The sequence below is a fragment of the Miniopterus natalensis genome, chromosome 16 (assembly GCF_054644295.1).
Source record: "Miniopterus natalensis isolate mMinNat1 chromosome 16, mMinNat1.hap1, whole genome shotgun sequence".
NCBI classification, from domain to species: Eukaryota; Metazoa; Chordata; class Mammalia; order Chiroptera; family Miniopteridae; genus Miniopterus; species Miniopterus natalensis.
The window spans coordinates 1,946,615-1,967,864 of NC_142096.1; the positions used below are offsets into that span (position 1 = coordinate 1,946,615).

Genomic DNA, 21,250 nt, shown 5'->3' on the forward strand with positions numbered 1-21,250 from the left:
GTGGGCCGGCGGAAAGCAGGGACGGCGCGGCCTCTGCCTCCGGACCCCCGCGGTCCACTCAGGAGGCGGACGCGCAGGGACGGCCACGGGCGACGCGAGGGAGCAAGGCCCCGGCCGCCGCGGGCCGGGGGGCTGGGGGCCGAGGGGCCGACGGGCCGGGCCCGGGGCGGAGCGCCGGCGGCCGCGGGAGACACGCGCGGAGCCCACGGTACCGGACCCGCCGCGGTCGTTTCCAAACGCGGGCGAGCGGGGTCCGGAGGCGGGGCGCTCGGAGCGCGCACGACGCCCCGAGTCGGTGACGCCCCGCTGTCCAGAACAGTTTCAACTTTATAATAAAAAATAAAATAAATTCTAAAAAGGCGACCCGCTCATCTTCTGGAGGAGACGTCGAGACGTCGCTGAAGGCGGACGTCCCGGAGCTGAGGGCGCCCTGGCCCGGGAGAGGCCCCGCGGCCCGCGGGCCGGGAAACTGGGCGCCGGGGGGAGGCGGGCGGGCGCCGGGCGGGGGCGCAACGCGGGGCCGGGTCCCTCCCTCCTCTCCACGCCGCCCCTCGCCCAGGGCACCGGGGTGCCCCTGAGTGACCCGAGGGCCCCGCGCGCTCCATCCCCGCCGGCCAGGCCCTTCCCGCGCCCGCCGCGCGGCACCGACTCAGCTGCCCGGCTCTGGAGACAGAGACGCAGCCGCGGGACCGCGCGACCAAAGCCGCGTCCCGGCCGGTGCGCCCGGCGGGCTACGGGACAGCGGCCCGCGCCCAGGGCCGGCGGCTTGCGCCGGACTCGCCCCAGGGGTAGAGCGCGCACGCAGCCCCGGAAGCCTCCTCTCCCGCCGGAGGAGCCTGCGGTCACGCGCGACACCCGGGCTCCCGGTCCCACCCTCGGAGCCCGCGGTCGCCCCTGGAGGGCCGCGAGTCCCGGACAACCGCCCACGTCTGTCAGCAGCCGCCAGGCCGGCGGGGACTACAAGTCCCATGATGCAAAGCGGGAGCCCGACCTCCGCCGGCCTCACTTCCGCCGGGAACGGCGGCCCGCTTGTCGCCCGTCGGGCTCCCCAGGCCCGTGGCCCGAGTCTCTCTCGCCTTATACGAGACAAAGCGGGGGCAGGAGGAGGAGAGAGCTCACCGCGGAACGAGGTCCCAGCCGGCCGTCCAAGAGCCGCGGTCCACCTGCCGTCGGCGCCTCCGGGGGAGGGCGGGGCCAGGTGACGTCACTTCCGGGAGCCGCGCGCCCCGCCCCTGGCTCGGCGGCGCGGGCTCCTGGGCGGGCGGCGGGCACAGCGGGCTCCGCAGTCCCCGCGGGTCACGTGAGCCACGCGCGGGGTGGGCGGAGCCGGGGTCCGGGAGCGCGGCGCTGGACAGTCGGGTCGTCCCGTCGCGGGGAGAGCGCTCGACCGGGACCGCGCGAGGGGCTCAGGTGAGGACCCGGCGGCGGGGGCGTCCCGGGCGCTCGGGCGGTGACACCTACGCCCCGCGACGGGCGGACGGGCGGAAGAAGGGGCCCCACAGCCCCCGGGACCCCGCAGCCACCGCGACTCCGCGGGGCCCCGGGCGGCGGGGTGCGACCGTCGTGGGGCGCGGGGCCCCGGCGGGGCGGGCTGCGCGCCGCGTCCCCGCTATCCTCTCGCCGCCCGCCCGTGTCGCCCGGCCCGGCCCCTGCCGCCGGTTTCCGGGTGGGTCTGGGCGCGGACGCCGCTCAGCCGCCCCCCGCACGTCGGGACGCGCCCCGTGCTTGCGGCGGCCTCGGGGGCGCGTGGCGGGCGCCGGGCCCGCGGGCCGTGGACGGGCGGAGGCTGCGGGCCCCGCGGGCCGGGAGCGCTGCTGGCCCCGGGGACCCGGGTCTGCGGACGGACAGGCCGCCGGGCCACGCGCTGGGCGAAGCTCCCGCCGGGGCAGGTGCAGCCGGACAGGCTGCCGGACGGTCGTCCCGCCCCGGCCCGCAGCCGCTGCCCCCGCGGTGCGGACCTTCCCCCCTGCAGTGTAAGGAGACGGGCCCGCCGGTTATGGCCCGTCCTCACCTGGAAGCTGTGAGGACCCTGAAATAAACTTCGAGTCGTTTTATCCTGTCGGAGACACGTTTCGCGTTCGTTGGGGTTTACTTGATTGATTTAATTTGGCCAATTTTTTCTTTTTCTTCTTTCCCCAAATGCATTGGGTGCAGGATCTCATGAACTTGAAGGGCAGTTGATATTGGTAGCACCTCAAGCTTCTGGCTCAACGGTTATTCCTTTGGGTGATTCTATAAAGAGTTCCACTAATTAAATCAAAAGGTGATGTGAGTAATTTTCCTTCCCTCCCGGTGCTCTGCCCAGTGCAGTACTGTCAGGACCATAAGTGGAAAATAAAGCCCGGGGAAGACTGAAATGGACATGACAGAAATCTGTCACAAAGAAGTAGAGTGGAGGCAGCAGGACAGCCTATGAGGGTCGAGGAAAAGGTTCGGTTAGTTCTGCTCCGCCTTGTAAACACAGCCCTTAGAGATGATGTTTTGCAGTTAAAGGAAGAGATCTGGGGCCTGTTTTCATTCCAAATAAATAAGAGTGTCACAAAATTTGCTGCCAGTTAAAGACCATCTTTCAGTATGTTCTCCTCGTTTTTTAGGTCACGAATTCCCAGGAAGAAAATAATGGATTTCGCATCAGTGGTTCTCTAAGTGTTTGGACTCAGCAGTGCTCAGGGTGGTTGCAAAGCCCCGAAGAAGATGGCAACTCCTTACGTCCCAGTCCCCATGCCCATCGGGAGCTCTGCTTCCAGCTTCACAACCAACAGAAACCAAAGAACTGCTTCTTTTGGGAGCATCTCAACAAGCTCAAACTCCTCCAAAGGCCAGTTGGAAGACTCACACGTGGGAAACGTGAAACAGACAGGTGTGCCCGATCCAGTGGACAGCGTTTCCTCCGTCAGCAGCAGCCCCCTCCTCAGGACTAAGTTTACAAATGCAGATTCGTGCCTTGAGTATTCGGCTAGACCCAGAGAAAGCGAAGAGGAGAATACCGAAACAGATAATTCGGAAGACAGGCCTTCTACCCCTACTATTCTCGGTTATGAGGTGATGGAAGAAAGAGCCAAATTTACCGTGAGTATCAACCTTTGCAGTAGAAAGTGACTGGCTGACTCACCGTACCCTATACCTTGTTAAATTCATTGACGTTACCATGTATGCAATTTCTTGAAAACAACTCAAGCGGTTTTTACACTCTAAATTCTGTCATTGTAGTGAGCTTTTGTTTTACTTGAATGGTCACAAACCAGACATATGTGTGAAACCAGCACACAAATCAAGAAAGAACATAATTAGCACCCATAACCAAGTTCTGCAGTCAGCACCCTCTTTCCTGACAGCCTACATTAATTTTGCCTGTATGTGTACTTCACATTAGTGAAATTGTAGAGTATGTGCCCTTTTGGGTGTGGTCTTGTCTTCAGCACTGTGTTTGTGAGACTCCTCCTTGACCTTGAATGCAGTTGTAGGCAGCTCATTTTTATTACGGATGCTATTCCCTTGTGTAGATGTTGATCCCTTCTCCTGTTGCAGAGACTTGGGTAATTCCCAGTCTGGGGCTCTTGAAAATACTGCCACTGTGAACCTTTTTGTACTTGCCACTCAGTAAACACATGGACCCATTCTCTCTGATACCTGCCTAGGAGTAGAATTGCTGGATCCTGTGCCCAGCTTTAGAAAATATGAGAGATGCACCAGAGAGGTTGTACTAATTTATACTCCTGCAAGCAGGGTATGAGAGTTCCAGGTCCTCCACACCTTCCCAACACCTGGTATTTTTCCATCTTTTTCATTTTGGCTCTTCTAGCAGGTAGAGTGATAGCACATTAACTGGCACTTCTTAATGACTAATTAAATGGAAGACATTTGGGGCCACTTGGATATTCTCTTTAGTGAACAGTCTGTTCAAGATCTTTGTTCATTTTTCTGTGGGGCAGCCTTTTCCACTTGACTGTGCAGTTTTCTATGCATTTGGACATAAGCTTTCTTTCAGAACATGCATCATATCATCTCATTCTCTGCTTTGACTTTTCACTCCCTTAATGGTGCATTTGATAAATAAAGGTTCTTGATTTTAATCTAGTCCAATTTATTAACTTTTCTTACATGGTCAGCGCTTTTTAAAATCTGCCTACTCCCACTGGACCATGTCCTCTGCTTTCTTCTAAAAGCTGTATTGTTGGACCTCTCCTATTTATATCTGTGAACCATCTGGAATTCAGTTTTTCCATGGAGTGAGGTAGGGTCGAGACACACTCTTTCCTCTCTACGAGATCGAGTGACCAGGCTTTATTGAGAAGACCTCTCTTTCTCCTCCGTGTTTGCACTGTTGCCTGTGACACAGATCAGATGACCATAAATGCATGGGTCTGATTCCAGATTCCAGTTTTCCCTCCTTTACCAATTCCACAGTCTAGCTTCTTGGTAGTCTTGATATCTGGCAGCCCAGTGCTCTAGCTGTGTGGTTCTTCAGGACTGATGTGGCTGCTCTGGACCCTCTGCATTGGGATTGTATTGAGCCTAGACTGACCTGGGAGAACTGAGGTCTTTACCATACTGAGTTTGAATCTGTGAACTCAGTTTGTTTACTTAAGTTATTTGCTTCCTATGGTGACATCCGTTAGTTTTCAGGCAGAGGTCTGACATCCTTTGGTTAGACTTACGTCCAGCTGCGGGTGTTGTTGGATGGTCTTGATTGCTTTCTCTGTTTTCTATGTGTTCTTTGCTAGTTTATATATATCAGGCTTGTGTGTTTATGTTCCAGCAACTTTGCTAAATCCACTTACCAGTTGAAATAGTTTGTTCTTTCTCTTGTATTTTCTTGAGGTGAAATTTATGTTTATGTCATTTTGTGCTGCAGATTTACAACAGTATGGAAGGGCCACCAAGAAAAAAATCATTGGGAAAATTTAGGAAGAGACAGTCTTTACAATTAATTATCATGAGAGTGATGATGTGTTGGAAATCTGCATGAACTTGACTTTTTAGAGTGATTTTCAAAGTTAAAATAAGCTGGTGGCTCATTTCCTTGCGTTGACCTCCCTCCCTTGTGAAGGAATGAGCATTCATCGAGGTGGTGTGTGAGTGTGCAGGGTCACAGGCGGACGTAAGGCGGTGGCGTATGAAGTCCTTCAAGACCTGGCTGAGGAAGAGGTAGCAGCCGATACAAGATTAGTCATGTTCATTTAGTCATTAGTTCAACGTATTTTTAGCACCTGTTATGTCCCAGGCACTGTTACCTTCGATCCCGCTTATAATGATCTCAGATCAGGATTTTCTGGACACTTTAAAGGGTGTCAGATGGTCTTCCTCACTTTTATGTTATGCAGATAAATTACTTATGTTTTATCTCAAAGCTAAAGTTTCCATCCTTACCCCTTGATGATTCTCCCCCTAAAAACTGGAAGAGAAGTCTGCCTGTGAGGGGAAGAATCCATGGGAAGGGAGGTGTCCGGTCCCGGTTACAGGCAGCACCATCCACGTGGACTGGCCACGTTCCAGGTGCTCAGAGCCATGAGGCTTGAGCTACAGGGACGGTCATTGCACAGTCAGGTTCCAGGGGCCTCACTCATTCAGCAGATGTGAGGTGCTTCCTAAGAGCTGTGCATTTCGCTCAGCCCAAAATACTGCACCAGAAACTACCAGATCTTTGAGATTCTGCTACAAATAGTACTTCCTCATAATAAATTCTAGAAGTACACTTATCAAAAATAGAACTAGTGTTTTCTGATAATAAGCTGCTTTGAATGTTGACATGCTTCAAACAGGTTTTTCTATTCAGTAGCCTGGATGATTGTGCGTGATTCTGGAAATGTAAACTTTTATCTAATGTGGGTATTTGTTAGCTTGTTTTCAGGCTTAAAGATTAAAACATCAAATTTATTTTAAAACATCACCTTGTAGTATTGAGTTTAAAAATTAAATTGATTGTATAGGACAAGAGTGGTTATTCTTCATAGCTTTTTCAGGCATGAGTGATTCTTTTATCAGTTTTAAAGTACGTGGCATGAAATATATTTTGGAAGCTGATGAGTTCATTGTTGTTAGTGTGCACCAAAGAAAGCATTTTGTCCCAAATTGATCATAGCCTTGTTTCTTAAGAAAAAGTCTTGCTTTTCGTGCCTATATCGATTATTTGTACATTTCATGGTCTAAATGGTTTCTGATGTTTTTTACATAATAGTAGTTATGATCTAGATTGTCAAGTAAAAGTTTTTAAATATTTGCTTTGAACTTTTAAATAATTTTACATATGTTTTCTAACCCTTCCTCCACGTAGGTATATAAAATACAAGTTAAGAAAAACCCGGAAGATAGCTGGGTAGTGTTCAGAAGATACACTGACTTCTCTAGGCTTAATGATAAAGTAAGTACTTCAATAAACCTCAGGTGGACTTTTCAGTGTTGAATTTTTATCATCTGTTCCTGCCAGTTCTGCTGTTACCTTTGTGTGTTTTCTTCCTTGTTAATTATTTGCGTGAAGACAGTTCTTTGCCAGTTCCTCAGAAAATCCCCTTTCAGTTCACTTTCATAGCCTGAAGTCCCATTTCCACACGTAACTTTTTTTTTGAAAAGAAAAAAGAAAAATTTGAAAACCTAAACATTATTGACACAAAATAATTAAAATACACCTATTTGTTATCTAGTGTGATTTCAGTGGGCTCAGCCGGGTCTGTTGCTGAGGCTCAGACATAGTCCATATTGAACTGTCAGCTCCACTGGGCTCTTATCTGGAGACTCCGGGAAGGAATCAGCTTCCAGGCCCATTCAGGCTGTTGGCAGAGTTCACTTTCTCGTGGCTGTAACACCGAGGTTCCTGTGTCCCTGCTGGTTGTCAGCCAGAGGTGGCTCCTAGCTCCCAGAGCCCGCTCTGCAGTCCTTGCACAGTGCTCTCTAGCCTCAGAGCTGGCCCCAGTGAGTCCAGTCCTCGTGCCTGCAACCTCTGACTTTCTCCCCTGCCACCTGCCACGAGGAAGCTGTACGCAAAACGCTCCTGTGATAAGATCAGGCTCACAGATAATCTCCTTACCCTAAGGTCAGCCACTAGAAATCCTAACTGCAGCTGCAGGATCCCTTCTGTAGCAGGTGGGAAATCACAGAAGCAACACCAGGGGCAGGAGTCATGGTTTCTTTTTGGAGGCTTATTTATAGAAACACCAAATGCCTGTTACGATGTCATTTTTGCAGGAAATATATTCATGTTTTAATGTAATGAAATAGAAAAACTTGCTTTGATTAGAGTTTATTTTAAGTGAATGTAGAGTTTCCAAATTGTACTTTGTTCAAAATAAAGTTATTGATTACCCATAATCTATAATACGAAGAATACCCTTACAACCTTGGAGTGAGCAAAGATTTCTTAGACAGGATCTTAAAAAGCATAAACCCATAAAAGGCAAAATGGATGAATTAGATAGCATTAGAATTTAAAATGTATGCTCTGTTAAGAGTGTTAAAATGAAAAGTCAGGCCACAGTCTGGGAGAAAATATTTGTCATATGTGTATCTGACAAAGGACTTATATCTGGAATATAAAAAGAACTCTTACAATTTAATAATAAAAACAAATAATTTTTTTTCTAAAAAATGAGGGGTCTGAAGATTTGAATAGATAATTCACCAAAGAAGATATGCAGATCCAAATAAGCACATGAGAAGATATTTAATATCACTTGTCAGCAGAGCCATGCAATTAAAGCCACAGTGAAACACTACTCCACACCTACTAGAATGGCTAACAGTAAAAAAAACGGACAATGCAAGTGTTAACAAGGAGGTGGAGCAACTGAAACTACTATGGATACACAACTGGGAGAAGTCAAGTAAAACAGCCAAGGTGTAAAGAGCTTAACTGGATTTAATTCTTTTATTTTAAGCTTATTTCGTGAACAGTCGTATCTAGTCAATGGGTTAGATTTTGTAGACTTGGTATCACAGAGTTGAACAATGTATATTCTTTTTTCTTCTTTTTCAGTTAAAAGAGATGTTTCCGGGCTTTCGATTAGCACTTCCACCCAAACGCTGGTTTAAAGACAATTACAATGCTGACTTCTTAGAAGATAGAAAATTAGGATTACAAGCATTTCTTCAAAATTTAGTAGCTCACAAAGACATTGCTCACTGGTATGTAGCAAATGGAAATGAGAGGTTATAAATGCATTTCAGCAACTAGTTGAAACCAAAGAATAAGCCTAGGACCGTATTACTCAATGTGAACAAAAGCTATAAAACAAGCATAATTACTTGTCCTCTAACAAGCTCTGCATGGAATTTTCTTGCTTTTTTTCAGTAAGTACTTTATTGGGTGCTTGATTTGTGTTAACACTTTTAAAAAGTCAGCAGAGTTAAAAATTCAGGGTATCGTACAGTCAGACCACTCAACTGTTAACTTGATTTGAGTTTTTAGTATTTTAGCAATCATTAAACAAAATGGCTCTCATGTTTTTGGTTAATATGACACTATATAATTTTGAGGGTAGTGTGTTTTATATTTTTTCATAGTAAATTGTGAAGTTGGGGTAATTTATGTAGAAGTTAAAGGGAAAAATACCAAAAAAAAATTAAAAAGGGAGAGAAAGGATCTTATGGGTTTGGCTTCTGAATATATTTATAAGAAAATTATTTTAGTATCAACTGGGTATCTGATTTTGGAACCTACATTAAAGCTATTTTGAAAAAATTAGCATTGGCAAGGCAGTGATGGCGTATAAATTCCCACATCTGTAACTGTCTTTAGTGGTTTTTCACATAAGGATAGAAAACAAGAAGACCATCCTGTCTCACTATCTACCCTTTTTCTCTGTTTTTCTGTGTATTGCCTGTTATTCATGACATGCACACTATACATGTACCTCTCACTTCTTAGTGTGAGCTGCCGAAGCTCGATGGCTCCCTGAGACTCTGCCCACTGCCTTCATTTCCCTCTGAGGGCAACTGTGAGCCAGACCCCTCTCAGCTCCTCATTCCGGACGTGCTGTCTCAGTGACCTGAAACTGACTTCAAAGCCGACTCTCTAGGACCTCCCAGCCTTCAAAAGCTGTCTACCCAGAACCCCTTAGTCCTTCCTTTATGTTTTAAACTCCACTCAAATCTGCCTACTTCTCTCCATCCCTGCCCTCAACACCCGGTCTGAGCAGTCACCTCCGTCACTGCAGAGGCCTCCCCTGTCCCTGGAGGCACAGTGACCTTCCGTGACGCAGTTCAGCTCCTGCTGCTCCGGGCCTGCCTGCCCGCCTGTCTTCAAGTTTGCTGTCGTCCTCTGTACGCCAGCTGTATTGGTCTTTTTATCTCCCAGGGTCACCTTGCTCCACTGTCCCTTAGGGCCTTCAAGAGTCCTGCTCCCTGGGAGGCAGTGTGCCACCCACTGCCCACCTGGCCCCGGCCCCGATAAGGCCCACATGTCCTCCAGCATCCGGCGCACCCCCTTCCTCAGTCCCTGCTCTCGGCCACAGCAGGTGCTTGATGCAACGCCAGGATCTGGGCTCAGCTCCCTCTCCTCTTACCCTCAGGGCGGCGTTTAATGTCATTTTTAAATGTTTTCTTAACTGGTGGACAATGAGGAGGAACGGTAACCGACAGAGAGTTTCTCCTTGGCGCCTTCCATGGTGTTTTCACACACTGACTTTTGGTGCCAAACCCCATTTGGACAGGATTGGTATCTAGTATTTTTACTACATTTTTTTACTTAATTCTTAATTGACCTTTTTTTTTTTTAATGTATCTTTATTGATCTCAGAGAGAGGAAAGGAGAGGGAGAGAGAGATAGAAACATCAGTGACGAGAGAGTCACTGATCGGCTAGCCCACAACCCGGGCATGTGCCCTGACCGGGAATCGAACCCTGATCTCCTGGATCCTAGGTCGATGTTCAACCGCTGAGCCACGCCCTGCCGGGCTTAATTGACCTCTTAATGAATTGTCAGCGTTAGTTTTAGGGGTTTTTTTTCCTTTTAAAGTATAATATTTGAGATAAAGAGCACAGTTAGCTATTAAGTAACTGGTCTTTTAAAAATTGACATGTAAGCTGATAGGAACCCGAGAAAGGAAACAGGGAAATAAAGTAGCAAAGTGCAGGCAAAGGGCCACTGCGTGGAGCCATTCGTAGGAAATTTGAAAATACACTAAAACCCTTAATGCAGACCTTTCAAGAGGATCGAGGAAGAGTCTAAGTTACGGGGCATATTTGCCAGGATAATGGAAACACGCTGAAGGATGCTGCCTGGGGTGCCCACCCCTTCTCCAGGCCTGATCAGCCAGCTCCTGGTCCTGGCTTTATTGTAGCGTTTTCCCAACGCTGAGAAAAGAATGTCTCATGTTGGGCTGTTAAACACCGACAATGTTAAAAAGACCCTTCCCCACGCTGCTCAGGACTTTCCTTCTCCATCTTAAAGCCTTTATCTCAGGGCTTCCTCTGAGCTCCTGACTTCTCAGTCTCGAGGTAATTTATGTCCTGCAGCTCATTTTTGCCTGCTAGATGGTTTTCCAGTGTAAATGCTTGGTGGGTGGGAAGTACAATATCTAGACCAAAAGAACACAGTGCCATGCCATCAGACCCGCTGCAGTGGTGAAAGCCTTGATGAAAGGGAAACAGGCCCCTCGAATGGTGAGAGAGGTGACTGGGAACAGGAGAGAATCCACATGAACCAAAATGTAAGAGGAAAGGTTTTACAGGTAGAAAAAGACTCGTGTCTACGCTCAGCGGGGCTTTAAGAACTGCCTCTAACCACCTGCACTGTGTGGCCTTGAGTGAGCCCGTCTGCCTCTGAACTTTGGTGTCATTTGTGGAATTGAGAAATAATGTCCATCCTGACTTTCATGATTGTGGTGAAAATTAAACGAAATAGGACGTGTTGCCCTGTGTGTGCAGTGTACTTTGAAAATGTGAGGCGATGGGCACGTTAATCAGCGTGATTGCAGTTCATGTTGCTCGGTGTGTGCATACGAAATCAGGTTGTACATTTAGATGTGTACATTTGCAATTATGCCTCAGGGAAGCTGGGAAGGTTGGCTTCCTGAATCTGAGACCCTGAAGGAAAAGGAAATGTTAGTGTATCAGTATTGTTTCTTGGAGACACGAGGTTAAGGGAAATACAAGTGTTGACATATTTTAGGGTCATAATGTGAAAAGAGCTTAGATTTATCTTAATAGGCCCCAAAAAGTGGAACTAAAGCTCATGAATAGAAGCTGCCGGGAGGAAATAATTTCCTGGTTTTCAGTTGTTCGAACGCAGGGTGGAATATTCCCTGGTTTTGGAGGTGTCTTGGTGTTCTCTCGGCAAAACATATTAAAGGGTTGAAAAGCAGGCCCTGGACTGATCCCCTCGTCCACATGAAGCTCCCTCCTTGCTCTATTCCAAGTGTGTGGATACTCAGATTTTCTGTCTCCTTGACTGTGTGTCCCTTATTACCTGTATTGTCAAGACTTTGTAGTCCAGAAACGTGCTCCTCTCTGGGATCTTCTGGATTGCTTTCTCAAAACCACTTCTCTATATTAATTCATACTGTTTTTCTTTGGGAAGTTTTCACTAAAAATCCCAGTTTTATCTTCATGACCATTCCCTGTCATCATCAACCTTTCTGGCCCTACCTGAACCCAAAGTCCCCACTCCCTTTTCAGCACAGGTCAACATCTCCTTCATGTAGTGCATTGAGAAATTATATTTCTGTCCTTTCCACCTTAAAAAATTAAATATCCACACTTACGTTTTAACGTGCACATAGAGTTGTCTCTGTCCAAAACTGCTTTTAGACAGTGGAGTATTTCTGTAAAAACAAAGCTTAATTTCCTACATTCTTAATCTATTTCTAATAATTCCAGAGTATAAGCTTAACAGTACCATATTTCATTTTGAAATTTATGGTAATTTAGCAGTGGCATGGTCAGAATTTTTCCCTTGAACTCTCTAGGAAGAAATACTTAACTGAATTAATATAATAAAAAAGATTGCAACAAAATCTTTAACTTTTTTTCGAGTAAATACTCTCCAGTTATTAGATGTGTCTCCTGAAGAAGAAATAAATGAAGTATAAGTTAGAAATAGTATTTCTTCATAACAAGATAGCGATGCTTTAGACTACTTCCGGCTAATACTTCTATGAAAGAGATACCATCTCGTCTATCCATCTCTTAGATTGGTCATCTCTCACCTATCCATCTCTTGGATTGGTCATCTCTCATTTACCCAGCACTTAGATTGGTCATCTCTCATCTATCCATCTCTTAGATTGGTCATCTCTCATCTATCTATCTCTTGGATTGGTCATCTCTCACCTATCCATCTCTTGGATTGGTCATCTCTCATTTACCCAGCACTTAGATTGGTCATCCCTCATCTATCCATCTCTTAGATTGGTCATCTCTCATCTATCCATCTCTTAGATTGGTCATCTCTCATCTATCCATCTCTTGGATTGGTCATCTCTCATCTATCAATCACTTAGATGGTCATTTCTCATCTACCCATCATTTACATTGGTCTCTGCACCATTCTTCCAAATCATGTTTTATTTCTGTAGTTGTTACATAACATAAATTCTCCATCTCTGTTTATGTTCATAAGATCTTAGAAAATAGTCTAAAATCTCTATCTCTGTATCTTCTGTTTTTTATGTTTATATTTGGTTACTTGTATGGAGCCATGTAAACCAACTTGTTTATTTTGGTGTATCAGCAGCCAACTTGCTTAAGAAACTTTTGCTTTCTGCAATCTTCTGTAAACTTATTTGTACCCCAGCTAATTTTTTTTTTCTTTGGAAAGCCTGGCGGTGAGAGAATTTCTCTGCCTGGACGATCCACCGGGTCCATTTGATAGCCTGGAGGAAAGCAGGGTGAGTCTGTATTACATGTCCCATGAAAGAGGGACCAATAACTCAGCACAGTAACTGCACTGTTCCCTGAACGGATAGCAAACAGCAGACTATCATAACTGCAGACCCCTCCGCCCCCCCCACCCCGTGGTAGATTTGCACAGAAAGCTTTTAGTGTTCGAGTCAGAGGTTTCTTTCAGTGAAACGCATGTACCTGGTTCAGTGAAGACATAAAAACTCACAGATGTCACGTAGCCAGTCAAGCTCTAAAACTAAGTCCCGTGTTTTATTCTCTTTATTTCTACTGTTAAAAAAAAAAAATTATTTGCGAATTTATTTTACTCTATTTAAAAGGACTATTTGCATGTTGAGTTTTCTTCCATCTGAGCATCCAAGTCAAGAGCCTACAGTTCAAATCAAACCGAAACTTACTTTCCAAGGGAGAAGGTGTTGTCTTGTTATCAGTCCAGCCCCCGCTGACGCTGCTCAGGTTACACTAATTGACGTGTTAAGGTGGCCTATTTCTTGAAGCTCTTGGCTAGATTATCCAAACAGATTTGGTAATAATGGATTAGCTAGAACTTTTTGTAAGTTTTTTTTTCCCAAATGTTTAACGGTGCTTAAATGGGACACATTTAATTGGTAAGTTTGTAATGTTCCCAGTTAAACTGAGTCAGTTCTTTGTATCACAGTGAATTCCATCGCTTTTTAAAAGCAGCTTTATTGAAGTAAAACGTTCATCCATACAGTTCACTGCTTGCTATTCCATTGTAAATGTACAATTCAGTAATTTTGGTAAATGTATAGGATTTATTCTTATGTTCTTATATCATACTTGATGTTTTTCTAATTTACACTTGGATTATTGATTTTTGTATATTTGTTTTCTGTGTCACATCTTTGGTGAAATCTCATTGGCTTGTGCACTCTTTTGATTTACTATTTACTATTTCTGTCTACTGTTGCTGAGCTCATACAAATGGATCGGTAGCCTCCATTTTTTAACAAGTAGAGTCATTTAGGACTGGGCAGAAATAGACTGAGGAGAGTAGAAACTCGTACAGCAGTTGTAGTAATTTTTCATTCTGCACGGAAAGATCTATCGCATGTTCTCCTCAGACACTGGGGTGGGTGGGGACAAGGAGCTGTGACAGCAGAGACCAGAAAAGGTGCAGACACATGACTTAGGCTACAGCATGTCATCTGGACTGTCCATGTTCCCAACTCTTCCTCATGATCTCGAGAAAAACTATAGATGTCATTAGTTTTACTCTTTTCCTACAGATGATTTTTGTTCATTTGCTTTTAAGGCTTTCTGTGAAACCTTAGAGGACACAAACTACCGTTTTCAGAAAGAATTACTTGAAAAACAGAAAGAGGTGGAGTCGCTGAAGAAACTGCTCGGTGAGAAGCAACTCCGTATAGACGCGCTAGAGAGCAGGCTCAGGTGTGTGGATTACCTGCGTTTCTAGTGGGACTGGGGCACTTCTCAGCACTCGGCATAAACGCCCTGTGTATTTTCATAGGGTTCAGGAAATTTCTCATTCCAAAGTCACAGGCTTGAGGTGTACTTCCTCAGAGAGTAAGAAAACTATGTTTTGGTTATTTATTTAGGAGCCTGAACATTTGAAGGATGGGAAACATCAGGATAATAAGACTCTAGCTGTTCAACAGGATAAACATTATTCATTTTAACCTATTTATTTATTTATATGTGTCTTTATTGATTTCAGAGAGAGGAAGGGAGAGGGAGAGAGAAATGTCAATGATGAGAGTCATTGATCGGCTGCCTCCTGCACACCCCCTGCTGGAGATCGAGCCCAAAACTCAGGCATGTGCCCTGACCGGGAATTGAACTGTGACCTCCTGTGTCATAGGTCAGTGTTCAACCACAAGCCACACCAGCCCAGCCGTTTTAACCTATTTAAGTGGTATCTTTGTTTCCAGGCATATATGCCAAATTTCCTCATCCAAAAGTTCTAGTTTACCTTCTTGTCAGCATGTATTGAATTAATGCTAAAATTGTTTAAAATTAACCATAAACACTGATGTTTCTGTTGGCTCCCAGCACGCAATTCGTGTGCCACGTGACAGCATTGAGACTTGACCAGTAGGGCCGCCTGCATTCACAAAGTGAGCATTTTAGTGGAGAGGATTCTGGTAAGAAAGTAACCCGTGGCTGTAATTCGCTTGCAGGGCACTGTGCTCAGACCCTGAGGAGTCACTGCACTTGTCAGGTACCGAAGGTGACCACGTCCTAAAGGTGGAGGCCCCTGCACTCGAGGCTGACCCAGAAGTCCTGGGTGAAGAGTTCAGGTGGGTGATGCTTTGTCTGTTGGAGCCTAACCGTCTGAGTAATTGGAGGGAGATAACAATCTGACTCAGTGCTCGATAGAGTCTCGTTTATGAACTCATTTGTTATTGTGTCACGAGTCTGCTGCACAAACAGAACGACGGTAGGTGTTGTAGGCCGTCCTGCAGAGTCTTGGGCATCCAGCTGTGAGTTTTCTCATCACTAAATCTGAAGCTGTATCTGAATTAACTGGGCTGTAAACCTTGACCAATTACTTTAGTCTCCCACAGTGTCACTCTTTTTCCATTCAAACTGTGGGTACTGTACTTGCCAGCACCTGCCTACATGACGGGAGTGACAAAAAATCCTATTTTTAAAAGCCCATCAAATTTTTATTGCATATAATTGCAAGTAATTGTTAATACTTAAATGGTAGTAGTCGAGCTATAATTATGACTACAAGTGTATGTTTATAAGGTAATTACACACTAAATTTTTATTGATAAGTGGTTGTTGAAAGAGCTGAAAGAATTAAAAATATATCTCCAGAAGTTCTCTAGCAGTGACATTCCTGATTAAATATTTTAGTATTCTCCCATCTTTAAAGGTAGCAGCAGGCAGTCTTGACGTTGATGTGTCTCTTTCTTCACAGAGTTGATGACAGGCCAGGCTGTCTCGGTGAACCTGAGAACGCCCCGTCGGAAGTGGAGGTGGCTGAAGTGGCCTATGACGCCGAGGAGGCGGAGGGCTGATCCGCCAGCCAGCCACTCCCTCCCTCCACGGCTGCGTCTCTATCTCAGTAGCTTCAGAAGAGAGGCCAATACTGGAAAAGCAAAAAAGACTGAAACATGTACAGAAAAGAAAACAGCGAGGATACACATGTATAAAGTTTACATAAAGAAAAGCTGTTAAGTTATTGGGATAGGAAATATATTCACTGATGCTTTAAATTGTCTTTTAGTCAACCTTTGGATTTAATACACTAAAAAAATCTGGTTAGAGTTCTGCTATCAAGACCACCTTCTTAAATAACATGCATAAGTTATTTTGGTGTTTTGCTAGTGTGTTGCTCTGGACTACTTACTGTGTGTTGAGCTTACCAGCTACCGTAGTCAAATGGAAATGAATTGCATGTTGCCATCTGCTTGATACATACTCCTTTGTGATCTAGTTTCACTAACAGTGTAAATCAGTGGTGAAGAATTGAGTTTTAAATATTGATGTGTTTGCCATCTCTAAATAAGAATTGCTTACTCAGAATGTTACTGCTCCTTAAAAGTAGAAAACCTCCTAGTACCAAGGGAACACTATTTGAAAGAGCTGCGATCACATTGCTAAGGTGATAAAACAGCCTTGATTTTAAAAGCTGGTTCATTAATACAAAAATACTGTAGCAAGTGTCCTGATTTATCGTTAGACTTGTTTATTTTCCACATAATCTTCATCTCGAATCTCTACCGGTAGTCGGTGAGTTGGCCTCCTTCGGAGCACTACCTCTTTTTGCTATTCGAGGCATACCCGTTGGACATATGTTATGGATTCTAATAAGGAGTTATAAAAAGAAAAGCCATATATGTTCTATGAAGTTCCTAGCTATGTTGGCTCCTGGTGTTGCACTTTTATTCCTATATGTGTAAATATGTTACTATAGTCTATTCTTGGCCGATTTCCTTTTTAATGTATTTAGCCAAGTGACGCACTTTACGGTAATTAAACTCCTGTGCCAAGTTGACTTGGTGAATTTCTTTAGTGAGCAGAGGCAGGGCCTGCACTTTTACAAGTCCCCTGGGGTCTGAGTCAGCCATAGGAAAACTCGTTCATTTCAGCTTCGCCGACAGTTGTCAAAAGTGCCTTGTTTCATTTTTATAGTATGAAGTGAGTCGTTCTCTGTTTCCACTGTTTTGTGTATTGCTGTCAATAAGCATCGTGCCCGTGCTAGCGTTTGAGATCCCAGTTGGCACACTGACCTCCGCATACGTCCTGAAGACTGAGGGAGCTTGCTGGGGAGATGGACTCACCAGCCCCGTTTTTCCTCCATCACTAAAAGCGAGTCAGTGTCTCAATGGCTGCATTAGGCTGGGGTTATTTAAACTCGCAGATCAGCTCCAATGCCTGCTGCTGGCCTTTGATCTGAAAAGGAGACTGCTTTTTACCAAAGCACCAAACATTCTAAAAGTCTATGTTAAAATGCCGCAGGCGTGCCCTTTTCCACGCAGTGCACCAGAAACGTGTTCACTGTCCCGGGTGGCAGAGAGAGCACCACCCTGCTCCACTTGTCTCTTTCAGAATATTTTCCCAGGTTTAAAAAAGGTTTAAAAAGAACAATCATTTAAATTAATCAGTGTGATTTTTAGTCTAATGAGACTCGTTTATCTATGCCAGATTCCAGGTATCGTAATGCCACGTGTCTGTTTTAAAGTGAACCACACTCTAAAAATCGGGCCTTTCAGAAGGCTGTATCTAAAGTTCACGGTGGGTGAAGAAAAATTTATTGATTAGATAAACCACTGTTCCTTATGTTTAGAATGTACTTTTTTACTTTTGTAATGCATTTTATTCCCAGTGTGATACCCATTTAATAAATTATTCTTTCAGTGCGACAGTAGCTTGTTCCGGCGTTGACTGCCCTCCCTTCGGTGCCTCTGTGCCCCCGACTGAGTGACCTTGGTTGTAGTTGGCGGCTGCCTTCTGCCGATGGGGAGTGAGTTTATGTTTACACTTTATATCAAGTCTTTGTGAAAAGGCGCAATGCACTTCAAATGTCACTGACATTAATAAAAACCGAACCAAACTGAAACAGGAAACTTCTGTGGGTGATCTTTTAACCTGTGAGAAATGAAGTTGACGTATAGCTAGTACCATGAAACGCAGCCTTTTAAACTGTCGTCCGTCTGCCTGCTGACACGAGCCATTCTGAGCACGTTTGTTTAGCAAAGCGTGTTCCTCAGGTACACATCTACGTGGTCGGCGTCAGCTGCGCTGCTGCGGGCAACGGCGGCCTTGGGTCCGGGAAGGATTTGGATTTCGGAGCAGAGGAATAGAGGGGTGTTTGGATTATGTTAAAACAGGTTTATATTCCCAGCTAGGAAGTAAGAGAAATCTACACTCCATCCTCGGGAGATTTTCACAGAACGTCACATCTGACCATAGACCTCCCCGTTCCGCGTCTTGGCTTCTGTTAGCACCACACTCATCGAAGCTGTATTTTCAGCACGTGCGTTCTTAAGGCCGATGGCTGTGTCACGTGGGGGACAGTTCCCTTAGGTCTCAGCTCCGGTAAAACCGGTGCTGCTCCTCAGCAGTCTCAAATCTCAGAGACTGTCTTTTCTCCTCGTGCCCTTGGGCAGTTCTGAGCCAAGCCAGTTCACCTGCCGCCTGCTGCGTGGAGCCTGGTGAGTTCCAGCTTTGTGAGTAAACGGCTGTGTTTCTACCTTACGTTCTCTTAACTCCAGGTGTCCTCCGTATTTCTCTATTACAAGGTACATATTTTTATTCTGAGAAGGCCCCAGGTTGGTGTTTTTAGACGACATGATCTAGGAACTTGCCACAGCCTGTCCTAGCTGCGCAGAGCTAATAACTCTCTTCCTTAAAAGGTGCCCTGGAGGAGGGCAGCCAGTACACGCAGAGGTGGGAATGCCACGTGGCTCTGGGCAGGGTCTTGGCCGGAGCTCGGTCCTGATAACTCCCATGATGGTTTTAACCGCAGCCTCAGATTAGCACAGGCCCCACTTGCCACTTGCTTCCTGACAAAAGCTGGACAGTGTCACTGTCCCCACGCAAAACAAGTGCCAATAAGACAGTAGTAGAGCCGGTGTATTCCCAGCAGAGGGAAGGCGGGGCTGCTCTGTGACGGGCACAGGTGAGGATGGGCAGGACTTGACCCTCAGGTAACCTTTGCAGCCTGGCAGCTGCCATCAGAGAGGCGCTAGCGTTAGGTGTAGGCCCAGGTCCTTTGCTATCGTGGGAGACTAAGCCCAGTGGGGCAACCAAGGCCGGACCTGAGAGACCCTCGCGAAGCAGCGCACCTGCCGTCCCGGCCCCGGGTCCCGCACAGCAAACACCACTCGGGGACCAGCCCACCCAGCGGAGGTTTGCGTTGCCCTCGGAATTGGAGAGCCTGCAGCTGACCCTTGGGCAGCGGAGGTCAGGGGGGCCGAGCCCAGCCAGGCAAAAGCCACCCGACTCTGCAGGCGCCCGGCGCGTGGCCAGGAAGGGACAAGATCCCGCGTGTTCGTGGACCCGCGAAGCTCAGGCCCCGTCGAGCAAGGTCAGCAGCACCCTCCTGGGCTCCCCGCGGCCCGAGGGAGCCTGTGCGGGCCTCGTGGCGCGTGGGGAGCACAAGGGGCGCCCCTGGAAGGGCTCGCGGCCGCACGCCTCCCCCTCCCGTTCTGATCCCGGGTGCGGGCGGAAAGCACCTGGCAAACAGGTGCGACAGGTGAGGGGGATGAGTCACCCAGGCCGCCTCTGGCCAGCCCTGTAAACCTGTGTTTTCCTGGCTGTGCCAGCCCCAGAGCCTGTCATCCTGCAGACATAGGATAAAACCTAAAGTTCCTGAAAATTTTACTTGAACGTATTATCAGATTCTGAGCCATGCAGAACAGTAACGTAATTATTGGAATTATTTCAGGCCAAAACGATCTTCATTGTGGATTCCATTTTCACAGTGAATCTATGACTCTCAATATTTTAAATTCTGTGGATGGAAGTTACCTGTAAGTTTTGTCTTAATATACAAGACATGGCTACATGGTCGGGGGAAATGCTTCTGTCCTGAAAGAAACCCAGTGAATTTACCTGTAAAAGATTCCACTTATTTGAATAATTAATAAAAATGTGGAGGGTGTTTTTTTTTTTCTTCTTACAAAACTTATCTTTGTGCTCCCTCTGGTGGCTTCTCTCAGAAAAGAATTTTTATCTGCTAAGTTCAAGGTGTTTTCAATTCCTCAAATTTCAAAGAAAATTTACCAAAACTCTAAACTACGGATGTAAATGTTAAAATATGCAGAGAAGCTGCCTGACACATGGTATGTGGGTTTAAAGGTGCTTCATCATTCATTCCTCACTCAGAAGCACCCATGCAGTGCCTACTGTCAGAAGGTGAACCAAGGTCAACTAACATTTGACAAGGGAACAAAGAATACTCCATGGAGAAAAGACAATGTCTTTAAAAAGCTGTTCTGGGGAAACTGCATATTCACAAGCAAATGACTTAAACTAGACCCTTATCTTACACGACTCCCCAAAATCAACTTAAAATAGATTAAGGACTTAAATGTAAGGCCAGAAACCCCAGACCTTTAGAAAACATGAGAAAAAGATTCTTGACATGGGTCTTAGCAATGATTTTTTTTTAATATGACACCTAAAGTAAAAGAAACCAAATTAAAAATACGCCAGTGGGACTACATAGAAGTACAGGCTTTTGAACAGGAAAAGGAACGATTCACAGAATGAACAGGCGAGCTGTGGATTTTGAAAAACATATTTGCAAATCAGGTGTCTAAGAAGAGGTTACTATCTAAACTACACAAGTTACTCAAAGAACTCAATAGCAAAAGTCGAGTAACCCAATTAAAAAATGGGCAGAAGACCCGAACAGACATATTCCAAAGGAGATATATGAATGGCCAGCAGGTACACGAGAGGGTGTCCAGCATCTCCAATCATCGGGGAAATGCAAATCCAAGCCAGGATGAGCTGTCCCTCTCGCCTGGTAGGAGAGCCGTCATCGAGAGGACAAGGTACATGCCGGTGAGGCTCTGGGGGAAAGGGGCCTTTCTGCACTGCTGGTGGGGCTGGCAAGTCATACGGCCGCTATGGAAAACAGCGCAGCCCGGCTGGTTCGCCCAGTCGGGGGCGCAGGAGGCCGCCCATCCACGACTCTCATCGTAGATGTTTCTCTCTCTCTCCCGCTTCCACTCTCTCTGAAGATCAGTGGGAAAAAATACCCTCAGCTGAGGATTAAAAAAATAACACTTAAAAAAATTTTTTGAAGAAAAATTTATTTACTTAGGATAAAGGAACAGCAATAAAAAGTAGCAAAGGTTGTTATATTTTCACTCTCTGTGGAATATTATGTCATTAGGAATGATAATTAGAAAACCTATAGAAAAATAGAAACCCAACGAATTTAAAACCACCATTTGTCTCTTGGAGT

At 46.1% G+C, this 21,250-nt stretch overlaps 1 protein-coding gene across 1 annotated transcript; it reads left to right on the forward strand.

Annotated features, from left to right (window-relative positions):
* Positions 1-1,327: 1,327 nt before the first annotated feature.
* Positions 1,328-17,898, forward strand: SNX16 (sorting nexin 16). The gene is made up of 8 exons (XM_087825255.1): positions 1,328-1,410; positions 2,595-3,069; positions 6,275-6,361; positions 7,970-8,118; positions 12,752-12,821; positions 14,111-14,247; positions 14,997-15,116; positions 15,746-17,898. Exons 2-8 carry the CDS (start codon positions 2,695-2,697, stop codon positions 15,843-15,845), a joined length of 1,038 nt encoding a protein of 345 aa, XP_087681381.1. The 5' UTR covers positions 1,328-1,410; positions 2,595-2,694; the 3' UTR covers positions 15,846-17,898.
* Positions 17,899-21,250: the final 3,352 nt, after the last annotated feature.